Here is an 11,801-nt window from a genome sequence, read left to right as displayed (position 1 = left end):
AGGCCCTCTTTACCTCACACCAGCTTGACACAAATTAGGTTGAGTTCAACATTTCCAATATTGCATCCGCCAATGATAGGCTTCAAAACAGTGGCTGTTTTCGAAGCCAGCAGTACATACTGATTTGGTCACAATTCAGTATACAGTATGTGAACAAGAGCAAAATCTGCAGTATGCCAAAACTACCCGGATGTCGTACTGATTTGGGAAAATTTCTCAGTGGACCAGTCTCCCTCGTGTACTGTTTCCCACAATGCACAGCGCTGACGTTCCGCTTCTTCTTTTTCGTTGGGGGGCACTCAGTTTTTAGGTGCTGTGAAAATTATTCATTTCCATATAAACCAGCTCTTAACTTTTTAAATCATCAGTGGATGCTAAAGAAGCAGTTTCTCTATCACCTTGGCCGTTGTTTACTTCCATTTTCCGAGACCAGAGATCCAGCGACGCCTGACCCAGCATACTGCAGAACAGATCCAACAGAACAGTCATACTACATGTTAGATTCAAACACAGTAAGCAGTATGCAGTACATACTTCTTAATACATTTATGGGTAGTATGTAGCAGGCGATTTTGAAAACAGCTAATGCTTCAAAAACAGATGGGCTACGTCAGGGGTACTACATCCATTTATTATGAGTACATGAGTTAGCATGACAACACGGAGAGGAACAGTGGCACCTTTTTCAGAGCACTTAGAGTGTTTTGAGCACATCATTAGCAGCTGCCTGTGCAAGGTGCTGGTGTTGCTGCTCCTGCCAACCAATCATATACCAGATGAGGCATGATAGGTTACACAGGTGATGAGTTACCTGATGATCGTCACAGAGACAGAAAAATGTTAGGGACAGTTTGCCTGTTTCCTGCTCCTGTAATAGTAAGAATAACAAGAAGATGGTGAAATAATGGGGACCCTGCTGGTTTATGATTCAACATGGCATTTTTAATTTGTGTGGCCAATCAACAAAATCAAACCAGATTTTACTTACAGGGATTATAAAGCGAAATAAAAATTACAAGCACTGTCACAAATATGAACATGTGCAGATAAGGAAGTGCATCTAAATCTGGAATCACACATTCTGCTGTCATGATCTTTTTTTTCTTAATGAAGAATTGTCTATGTGATTTAACCTCGAGATAGAATCATCTGATATTTTTTGTCTCTTTGAAGATAAAGAAAAATAAACAAATGAAATAATAATAATAATCGTTCATCAGTTGTTATTCAGATGAAATGTTTAATTAATTTTGATATTTATCTATCAACCAGCACTAAGGGTATATAAGGATTGTGCCTATTAATGGCGAAATTATATATAATTATTAAACATCAAATAAGTGTACCAGAACTTTATTATACAACCAGACAAATATCTTAAACTAACAATGTGTGTATGCTCTATAAGCTTGATACATAAACATGCAAACAGTGCTGATAATTCCCTTTAAGTCTCCATACATATTTAAAAAGCTGAGTACACATTTCCTCATTAGCCTTGAAACAAACCACAGTGTTGAAAATGTGGCTTTTATAAGTGCACATCTTCTAGCAGAGTAATATGAGAAGAATAAATCCCCTCTTCAGTGCAAAGATTGTTTACGGATCTGAGCATCATCAGAACCAGCTTTAAATGTAGAGCCACATGAGAGCTAGAATCTATAGTCGCAACATAGGAAGACAACATTTGAATCATAAAGCAATAACCATCTATGCACTGTTCCATTTGTAAAAGATAACAATCAAGAAGAGAGTGACCACCGTGACATAGAAAATAAAGAACACTCTGTTGACTATTTTAGCAACTTTGGTCCAGTAACCAGGCTTCTCCTCTTTCTTCATATTTTTGAGAAGCAGGGACAGTGTCTTCTCGATCTCCCTAAGCTCTTCAGAAAGCTTCTCCAAGACATGAAACTCCTCCATCAGTTTGCTGCTGCTGCCCTGAAAACAAAAGTTACAACTTAGAATGTTTTTATTGGACATTCAGCATTTTAATGCATTTTTATAACAGTTAAAGTGCATCTTAATTCTTCTTACCTCTTTGGCCATGGCCTGGAGTTCAGATGGAGTTTCACAAGAGGACCCATCATGGATACAGGCCCGCTGAGTCCATTGGTTCATGTCTGAAAATACAGTTTTCAAACCAAATGTAAACACAGCTTTGAGAAGGAAGGATGTTTAAGAGCACTTCATCCTTTAACTGCTGACAAGCTTTTTGGAGAGGCTGATTTCCTTTTCCAGAAGAACTAAGCACCTGCCCACAGCGCCAAAACTACCTGGAGGTTTACTAACCATGATATTGTAACGCCGTAACTTGTTTAATCTCTTTAGACCTGTTAAACTTCAACAGCGTTAACTTGAAACTTAATTAATTATACTTTAGGGCTGTGGGGAAGAAAGAGCACAGGACAACTCCTGCTGTGCGTCGTGATGCCTTTAATGACTCTTCATCAACATAGGACAACAGCACATCGAACTCGTGACACATTTACTTAAACTCAAACCATATCACCCTGAGCAACCTTAAAGAGGCAGTGCAATATATGAAATAGAAGTCTTTCAAACTTCGTTAAAGAACTCAATGTTACAAATACTTAGACCAAAATAAATCTCATCTTACATACTTTCCTCTTCAGATGGAATGTCCTCATTTCAAAAGCTATGAAAATTAAATCTCATCTTACAATATTAATGTTCTTGATTGGCCAATATGAATATCAATTAATTATTTGAGACACTGGATTTCTGATTTCCACAAGCCTCGAGACATAATTGGAATTAAACCAAAAGATGTTTTGAAATATTTCACTTTACATGTAACTAACAATTGAATATATGAAACATTATCTTTTAAAATTATGGCAAAATAAAGTTTCAATGACATTCACATTTTTTTAGATGTATATATAGTCAAGAATTATTGGCAAGATAAAATCAATACAAGTGGGCATTACGGACAACTCTGTCTACGCTAAGTAGGCAAGTTCTAATAAAACTTATATTTGAAGAGTTATTTTGCAAAAACAGATAACTCACTTTTAAAAAATTAAAAATGTTTCAAAAATATATTTTTTTCTATTACTAGCTTTAAGTATTATCAATCAATTGAAGTTGGATGGCTTTGACTAAGTCAAAATTACATTACTAATCAGAGGTATCTTAAAAATGTAACTTTATTAAAATTCTATATTAAAAATGTACTATATGATAATAAATAATAATTATATAGTAATATTATATATAATATAATATAATATATAATACTATATTAAAAAGAAATTTGTTTTTTGAAAATGTATAAGAATGGAGACATCTGTTTTTGCAAATGAACTCTTCATTTAGTGCTGTGTCATGGTCTCACCTGTGTGATGGTTGTGGAAGTTAACTTTTCTATCTTTGTTACACTCCTCACTCAGGCTTTGGTCTCTATCTGATGTGTTGTCCTGGGAAGGGTAGTCCTTCTCCATCAAATACATCACCACAATGGTCTCCAAGAGGCTGAGCAACATCAGGGCAAAAATCCCAATGCAGTAGAGCGCTTTGAGAGGCAGGTTAAAACATTAGATTACACACAAAATCTGTTAGAAGTCTGCTGGTATGAACAGTTCACTGACGACTGAACCTCTTTACCTATAAGTGGAATCCTGTTGGAGGAGGCTGGCAGAATTTCATTCAGAATAAGCTGCAACACCGTGACAGCGAGCAGCACAGTGACCTGGAAACTGAGCTTCTCACCCCCGCTGTCCGAAATCATGAAGGAGGCCAGATCCAGGCACAAGAAGAACATGACTGGAAGCAAGAAGTTCACAATGTAGAGAATAGATCGCCTCTTCATGGTGATCTGCGAAATTATGTGAATAAGTGAGACGAATGGTGTCCAAGCTCTAGCACATCAAAAGAGGGAATACAAAAAGAAGAAGCAGGAGATAAAGAAGGGAATCATCATTTGCAAGTAAGAAGAAATGAGTAAAGATGCAAGGACAGAAGACTGGGTAGAGGTAAAGAGGGGATAAAACAGACAGGGAAGAGCAGACAGAACATAAAGTAGAGAGGCCGAATAAAATAAATGGAGGTATTTACAATAACTCAAGGAAAATATACAACGATCAGCGAAGTAAAATGTCATTAAAAACTACTTCATAATATCATCCTCCAAACCAGGCCAGCTGACAGGTTTTCCTGTGCTTGGGTCAAGGCGACCCCAAAAGCACCTTTGTAAAGGAAGATTAGAGGACAAGCTTTATATGTGATTCAAATACAGTACAGTTTTTAAAAGCCATGCTTCAGTAATTATTCCAGCAGATTCTTTAACAGTCTGCCCTGGCTGTCCTCTGTCAGCAGGCCTGCTCCAGGCAAAGCATATTGAACATTTCATAAGGGCTTACTAATCGGGTTACCTTCCTCTGTATTCATCTTTGTGAGTTACACTTACCGTGTAAACGATGAAGTCTTGGCTGATCATATCAGTGGCGTTGATGGTGGTTACAGCCATGTTAAGAAAGAGCCATTCATACTGAGTCCTCATCACCTCACGAGACCACTCTGTGGCCTCTGAGGAGTTGTCGCTCGCCTGCAGCCGGATGTTCTTGACTTGAGATGGAGAGATGAGATAAAATGAAAGGGATGAATGGTAAGTGGTGATGTGTTGCTGTGTGTGACAGTGGCTCATTACAAGGTTGAATCATACCCAAGCTAGTAAGAGCAAAATCCCCAGAGACACAGACAGATGATGATTGAATCAACATTTATCAAAATGTATCAGGTCTCAAAAATCTCAGGATGTCTCTCCGTGGATATTAACCCTGTCAGTCTTAAGTTTTATATATGGACACTCATCGTTGTTCCCCTGTTTGACACACAAAATTCACCCTCATGCTCAGATAAAGTCTCACCAGTGTGTATGACAGACTTGAAGGTGAGGTTGCATTTCTGTATGTCGAAGGGGAAATTATAAATGTGCATCCTGCAGGAGCTGACCAGCACCATGTCGTCCTGGACCTCGACTTCACCTTTATTGTTGATGGAGAGGTAAAGACTTGGAGGGGCTTTGTCCTTCTCTGTCCTGTATGCAAACACACAGAGACACATGAGCATAGAAACACACAGGGTGAAATGCTCCAGACTACTTTAAGATAAACGTTACAATGTATTAACCCTAGACCAGTTTTACACATTCAAAGTCCATATCAAATACTTCAGATTTTGTATCCTTTTTAAAAATGACATGCTCTATTACCTCTTATTTTCATTAGTGGATGTGAATCTGTTAAATCTGTGTGTTTGTGAGCACATGCATGCAAACACTGGCACTTACATTTCCTCAATGGTGAGATCGGGCTTCCACAAAGTGTCAGCAGGAAGAGAAATGTTGTCAATTCCACAGAAATCATTTGGATCCCACGAAATGTATTCATTGTGCCATCTCTACCGAGAAGAGCACACGATCCAAAATAGAAGCACAGACAGTTAATACAGGAATACATGAGAAAGAGAGGGAGGCAAATGTAAGTGCCCAACAAAAACTGAATGTTTTCTTTACAAGGGAAGATATGACATAATTAGAAAATGAAGTCCCTATCATCATGCAACAAAGCTCACCATGACCGTCCAAACATATGGAATGAATTTCTGCTCTTTCTCAACCTGTTACAAAGAAATAAGAATGAAAACCTTTTCAGCAAGAAAACAGAAAAATACAGTGTTTATTGAGGATATGACACCAGTCTTAGTACATGAGCATGCTTCAGATAACAAATCTGCAACATCAAGTCCAATAAAGTTGGGATGCCGTATGCAAAATGTTAAGTAAAGCAGATTTTAATCATTTTCAAATCATTTACATTTTGAAAAATGCCCCTTTTACATACAATGTCAGCAAACGTTTTTAACTCTCCTTTTATGCTCGTTTCTCTGGAACAGTAATAATGTTCCTGGGTCAGTTTGACCCAGGGCATATTCAATTATCCAAAAGTGTCAGAACCCCAAAAAATCCCAATACATATTTTTTTTAATCTAATGTTTAACTCCATTACTAACCATTTAAATCAAGATTTGGTCCATTGGTGTTCTTTAATTCTCACAGATCATGGTTCAATGAGGATAACTCACTCGTTTTTCATTAAAGTATATGTTACATTTTTTATATACATTGGAAAGCCCTAAATATAAACAAGAGTTTTACATGACATTGATTTTTGTTTATTTTACATTTAGATTTTTTTTTTTTTTTATAAAGTGATGTTGATAAATGAACACAACACCTCTTCTGTCACATGCTGCCCAGATTTTTATGCTGCATTCAGCTGGTTTGGAAGGCATATAATGCCTAAAATAGATTTTTAAAAGGGGTTAATTTGACAAGTTGGGACAGTGACAACAAAACACTGAAAAAGTTGTGAAGTTCTAAAAAATACACCTGGAGGAACATCTACCAACTAATCAGGTTCATTTGCGACAGGTTGGTAGCATGACCGGGTATAAAAGGGACATTCAAGAGGGGCTGAGTCCCTCAGAAGTAAAGAATGGAAGGGATTCACCAATCTGTGAAAGTGGGAGAAAATAATTCAACAAATCAGAATAACTTCACTGAGCATAAAATGGCAAAGAGTTCAGAGATTTCCTCATGTACAGTACATCATTAAACCCTAGAACACTAACGCTTAAAACACCATCACTAACACCGGGTGTTTTTTAGCCAATATAATATACCCAATAAAAATTACTTGTCATCAAAATATATCAAAATATGACCATGAATGACAAATTAGAGTAGTGTTCTTTTATTTTCAACTATGCCATGTCTAACAAAATGAAAAAAGTGTATCATGGGAGAACTCAAAAAAAATGCACCAAAATGACTGAAAATTTGGAATTTGAGAACAAAAAAATCCTAAAAAAAAATAAAAATGATGATACTGGAAACTTGGTGTTCGGCCCACCCATTCCTGGGACATTTTAGACTTCCCTGGTGAAGGCATAGTCTCCTTGACATACAAACCGCTGCAGGAGGGAGAAACAAAAAGGGTGAAAGTCACCTGAACGCGTGCCTGTAGGAAAAAGCGGGTCTTGGAGTAGGGAAACACCCACGCCTTCAAAAATGTCAAAGACAATGCTGAAGCTTCCCAGGGACCCATGACACTCAGACAAACACAATATAATGAAAATCATGTAACTGTGTTTGCTCAGGTGAAAATCACCCGGTGATAGTGTTATAGGGTTAAAGAAAAAACTCCCTGTACAAAAAGGACAAGGCCCAAAACCAACACTAGATGGCTTGATTCTCGGGCCCTCAGGCAACACTGACTCTGTAGTGGAAATCTCTGCCTGGGCTCAAAATCAATTTAAAAAAAACACTATATGTGAACACATTTCGTTGCTGCATTCATAAATGCAGGTTAAACTGTACCATACAAACTTTCTTTTTTTTTTTTTTTAATCTTGAACCCTTCAAACTCATCGGTATCTGTATTTATCAACAGCATCCCAACTCTTGTGGAATACTGGGGCTGTACCCTAGAAACCTTGCATACAGCACAAACCTCAGCTAATGTAGCTCTAGTGAAAGTTCAGACAGGAAGACTATAAAAGCAATCACAGCAGTTGTTTAATTCTTCTCTCCCTCGTTCAATAGCTCACCAGCCTCCAGCTGCATGCTCCGGAGCTGTCATTGGTTAATCAGCGGTGGCTGTCATCCAATAGCTCAGTGGCACACCCTTATCATCAGCCTATCAACTTTCTGCTGTCTTTTTAAATGTGTCTCTCTCTCCAGCTAGTTCCTTCTTGCATTGATGGTGCGCACCCCTCCACCTCCCCATCTCCACCTGGTCTCTGCAAAGTCTTCAATTCCTAGAATTCATCAACCACCACCACCAGTGTCTGGACTCTAGGGGGATTTCTTCTGCTGCCAAATTCACACATCCTACGCTCACAACATTATCCCCATAGAGTCCTTACGCCAAAGATTTCTGTCAAGTTTCATTAATTTGTAATAAATAACATTTAATCTTCAAATTGTGTCTCTCCTGATTGAAAGGAAGCTTAATGATTTGAATAAATGCAATGGGAAATTGAATTTGGACCTGCAGCACGATGAATTAATCTAAATCAGTTATAAGGAAAATTCAAACTTGACTGCATGAAGCTGTGAGCAACCCCACCCCTTGAAACCAACATTATCTGATACATTATCGTAATGAAATTAAACTGTCAACAAGTGAACTCATGCTAATGAGCTAACTCATTTGCTTGCCTCCTGCTGGCTAGTTGCTCTTTCCACAGCACATTAATATCTAACATGGTTTGCACAGCCAGCTTAGAGATGTCAAACCACACTGTTCCAGGACTTCCTGCACTCTGCCTTATTTGGCATCATATATGAAATAGAAAATATATTAAAGTCATAGACAATTAGACTTGACTTTGGAATAAAGAAAGCCCTTAAGCACTTACCACGTCTAGAATGGCGTAGAGAAGTACTTCAAGGCTAACATATGTGGGGCGTTTGTAGTTTCTAACCGGCCGGGTCATGGAGAACAGCTCATTCTTTTTGGTCAGATTCAGGTAGCTCAAGACATCATGATAACTACAGTTCTCCTCAGGAAACACTCCATCTACGCAGAGAAAACACAAAACATGACAGGATTTCATTTTTATCCACAAGAAATATGAACAAATGCTCACTCCCTAAATCTGAGTGATGTCCTCAGAGCTGCTGCTGTGTTTCTCTGGATATCAGATTTCCCCGTTCTCTTGATGACTTGCTATCAAAAGAAATTAGGAGCATTAACCTCTGCGGGAAGGTTTCCACTTCCTCTGGTATTGATTATCAAAGACTGGAGAACACCATGTCTGTTGAGTTAATTTGCAATAAAGTAATTGTGGTCACACGAAAAACATTATGAGATGTGAGTTGATAGAAAATGTTGATGCATATCATCAATGATTTTTTTAATGTTATTAAAACCAATTAAGCTAATAGGATGGCTTCCAAGATTTTTTTATCTCTTATTATACATATCATTTATTGATTTCATCCTGTCTATCTTTTACTGATCAGTCTGCTTGATACCAGTAGAATACCAGAGCTCCTGTGTATAATTCATTATTGTCCGTATGTCTCTGTTTGTATCGTTGTTATTATTTTCATACAAGCTGCTCTTCACAAATCCCCCCTAGAGGGATTCATACAGTTGTTGAATCGAATCTATCTATTTCTTGCAGCCAAATTTATTTGGTTCAAATTGAAGGCAAGTTTTTAGACCAGATAATAACAAAAGAAAATGTTTTGTTATCTATACACAAATATCTTTTTGATTTAGAAAATTGGTGTTTGAATATTGATATGCTCTTTTCTTTTTCGTTGTTTACATTTTGACAGGCCTGCCTCCCTGGAAATCCTTGATTTTATTCTTGTCAACAGGAAACACTTAACTGCAGATTGAAAGCAATGTGGTGAGTACTGAACTCATTCTGTCATAACCGAACCATAATCACACCATGTCAACCTGTCACTACTGAACCGTTTTTAATACTGCCTGTAATCACCACTATTTAAACACTTTGTAACATTGTACATTTGTATTCTATCTTTATTTACCTATTTTATTTTTACTTATTTTATTTTACTTATTGAAACTTATTCTTGATTGTACTGATGTCTGGGTTGCTGCAACAACCGAATTTCCCCCCGGGATCAATAAAGTAATATCTTATCTTATCTTATCTTATCTTATCTTATCTTATCTTATCTTATCTAATCGTATCGTATCTTATGTATGTTGATTAAATCCCTTTAAACACCAAACAGACTCATGCACATAAGGACATAAAAAGATATTACCAAACCACAGCGGATTTGTCAGGATGCACCTGAATGCACCACCATAAACTCACCTGTGAGGAAGAGCAGAAAGAGAAAGCCAATTTGAATCATGACCACAGACTCTGAGAATCCAAAGTCAGGAGGATTTCTGTACAGTCAGCTGTCCTCTAGGTGTTGTCTCTTTGAGTCTGTTGGTAACACTCCCTCTGTTTCATACAGGAAGAAGGATGGGCAAACTGGATGACAGAACTCTTATGTTTTTCTAAATTATGTTATTAGTCTCAGCTGTCCGAGGTTGGCGGTCACTCCCACAGTGGTAATCACAGCAGCTCTCAGTGGTCTTTAAGGGAAATCAAAAGCCCCTAGTGTAGACACATATGGGCTGTAATGGCTTCTTAGTGGTAAATATAAGTACAGCAAATGCAGCCAAGGAACATTTTGATCACAAATTCACACACATTCAGGAAAAAGCCCAGTCTGAGACTGTCAACATGCTGCCACCAAGCTGGGTAAGAAAAGCTTTTATTGATGTCAAGAGAGAATGGTCAAGTGTGACAAAAACAATACGACAGGAAATAGAAAACAGTTGAGAGAAAGTTATAAAATGTAAATGATATAATGATATGAGTAGAAAAAGTGATATTCATTCTGATAATACTTTTCCATTACCATGCACATTCTGTACCCATAAAAGGTCAGATTTTAGGGCTATTTCTTTCTCCTTCTATACTTAATGTACAGAAGGAGTGACACAAATCTAGTTATCAAAATATCTAAATCAGTCCAACATAAAGAACATAAACACAGATGGATGTTGCTCTTATACCTCATCAATTAAACACCAATATACAGAATGAGATATCTCAGTGTCCAGAAACTGATAAAGGGTACATTGGTATTTTTTTTGAGCTACAGTTTCTTCATGTCAATTTTCACTCTGAGGAATGATGCTAAAGGTCAGGGCTGATTCTGACTGAGGGAGAGTGGAGAACACCACCTTGTGGCTGAACAAAGACATCGTCAGGGTGTGAGGACAGGTTTTGGGTTTGAAACATTTTAGTTGAACCAGAAAGATGGACTGACTACCAAACATCTAATGAAAAATTCATCCAGTCATTTAGACACCATACCTCAAATATAAACCGCTCAGGGAAGCTCAGGAGAGTCATGAAATGAGAAAAAACAAAGAGACAGATAAACTATGGAACACGATTTACTCTATTAAAAAACTTGTGTAATAAGGTATTAACCTCTTAGACATTCAATGTCTTATCATTTAGGATGTTAGAGCCCATAGTGCCATATTACTACGTCCATTAATCACATCACTCCTGCCCTTCAGCAGCTTCACTGGATACCGGTCAAAACTCATAGCAATTTCAAGATTCTGCTCCTTGCCTTTAAGGCCCTCCATAACCTCACTCCTCCATACCTCTCTGAACTTCTCCACATCAACACACCCAACCGCACTCTCAGGTCTTCTTCTTCCATTCACCTCCTTACACCACCTGCCCGTTTAACCACCATGGGGTCCAGAACCTTCAGCCGGTCTGCCCCCCGCCTCTTGAACTCCCTCCCACCAGACATCCATAATACAACTCTCTTTCCATTTTTAAATCACATCTCAAAACACATCTTTTAAACTGTCATATTCACTCTGATTACACCTCTTCATTGCACTGTATCTGATTCTGTTAATTTTATCTTTATTTATTATTTACACTGTATCATGCCTTGTCGATTATATCAGCCTAATTTTTATATTTTTTCTTTTTTAATCTCTGCCCTGTACTGTGACCTTGAGTGCTAAGAAATTATTATTATTATTATTATTATTATTATTATTATTATTATTATTATTATTATTATTATTATCCCTCTACATCGCTACGCTCCCAGCATTTAGGCCTGTTTGTTGTACCTCAAAGTAGTACTGGAGGTAGAACCTTCAGTTATCAGGCCCCTCTCCTTTGGAATCATC

The 11,801-nt window shown here is 37.6% G+C and overlaps 1 protein-coding gene across 1 annotated transcript; it reads right to left on the bottom strand.

Moving 5' to 3' along the window:
* Window positions 1-1,337: 1,337 nt before the first annotated feature.
* Window positions 1,338-10,025, bottom strand: LOC117830201 (5-hydroxytryptamine receptor 3A-like). Its single transcript, XM_034708220.1, has 10 exons — window positions 9,892-10,025; window positions 8,449-8,609; window positions 5,599-5,643; window positions 5,315-5,424; window positions 4,893-5,062; window positions 4,433-4,590; window positions 3,631-3,841; window positions 3,362-3,538; window positions 2,038-2,123; window positions 1,338-1,941 (listed from the first exon to the last, which is right to left on the bottom strand). Exons 1-10 carry the CDS (start codon window positions 9,929-9,931, stop codon window positions 1,711-1,713), a joined length of 1,389 nt encoding a protein of 462 aa, XP_034564111.1. The 5' UTR covers window positions 9,932-10,025; the 3' UTR covers window positions 1,338-1,710.
* Window positions 10,026-11,801: the final 1,776 nt, after the last annotated feature.

This window comes from Notolabrus celidotus, chromosome 18, assembly GCF_009762535.1.
Source record: "Notolabrus celidotus isolate fNotCel1 chromosome 18, fNotCel1.pri, whole genome shotgun sequence".
Classification (NCBI taxonomy): Eukaryota; Metazoa; Chordata; class Actinopteri; order Labriformes; family Labridae; genus Notolabrus; species Notolabrus celidotus.
This window is presented reverse-complemented; position numbering and strand designations above follow the sequence as displayed.

Coding starts and splice junctions, on each gene's coding strand:
- LOC117830201 (XM_034708220.1), bottom strand. CDS start 9,931: ATGATTCAAATTGGCTTTCTCTTTCTGCTCTTCCTCACAG. Junction 5,063..5,314: donor GATCTCACCATTGAGGAAAT/GTAAGTGCCAGT, acceptor GTTTGCATACAG/GACAGAGAAGGACAAAGCCC. Junction 3,539..3,630: donor CAACAGGATTCCACTTATAG/GTAAAGAGGTTC, acceptor TGCCTCTCAAAG/CGCTCTACTGCATTGGGATT.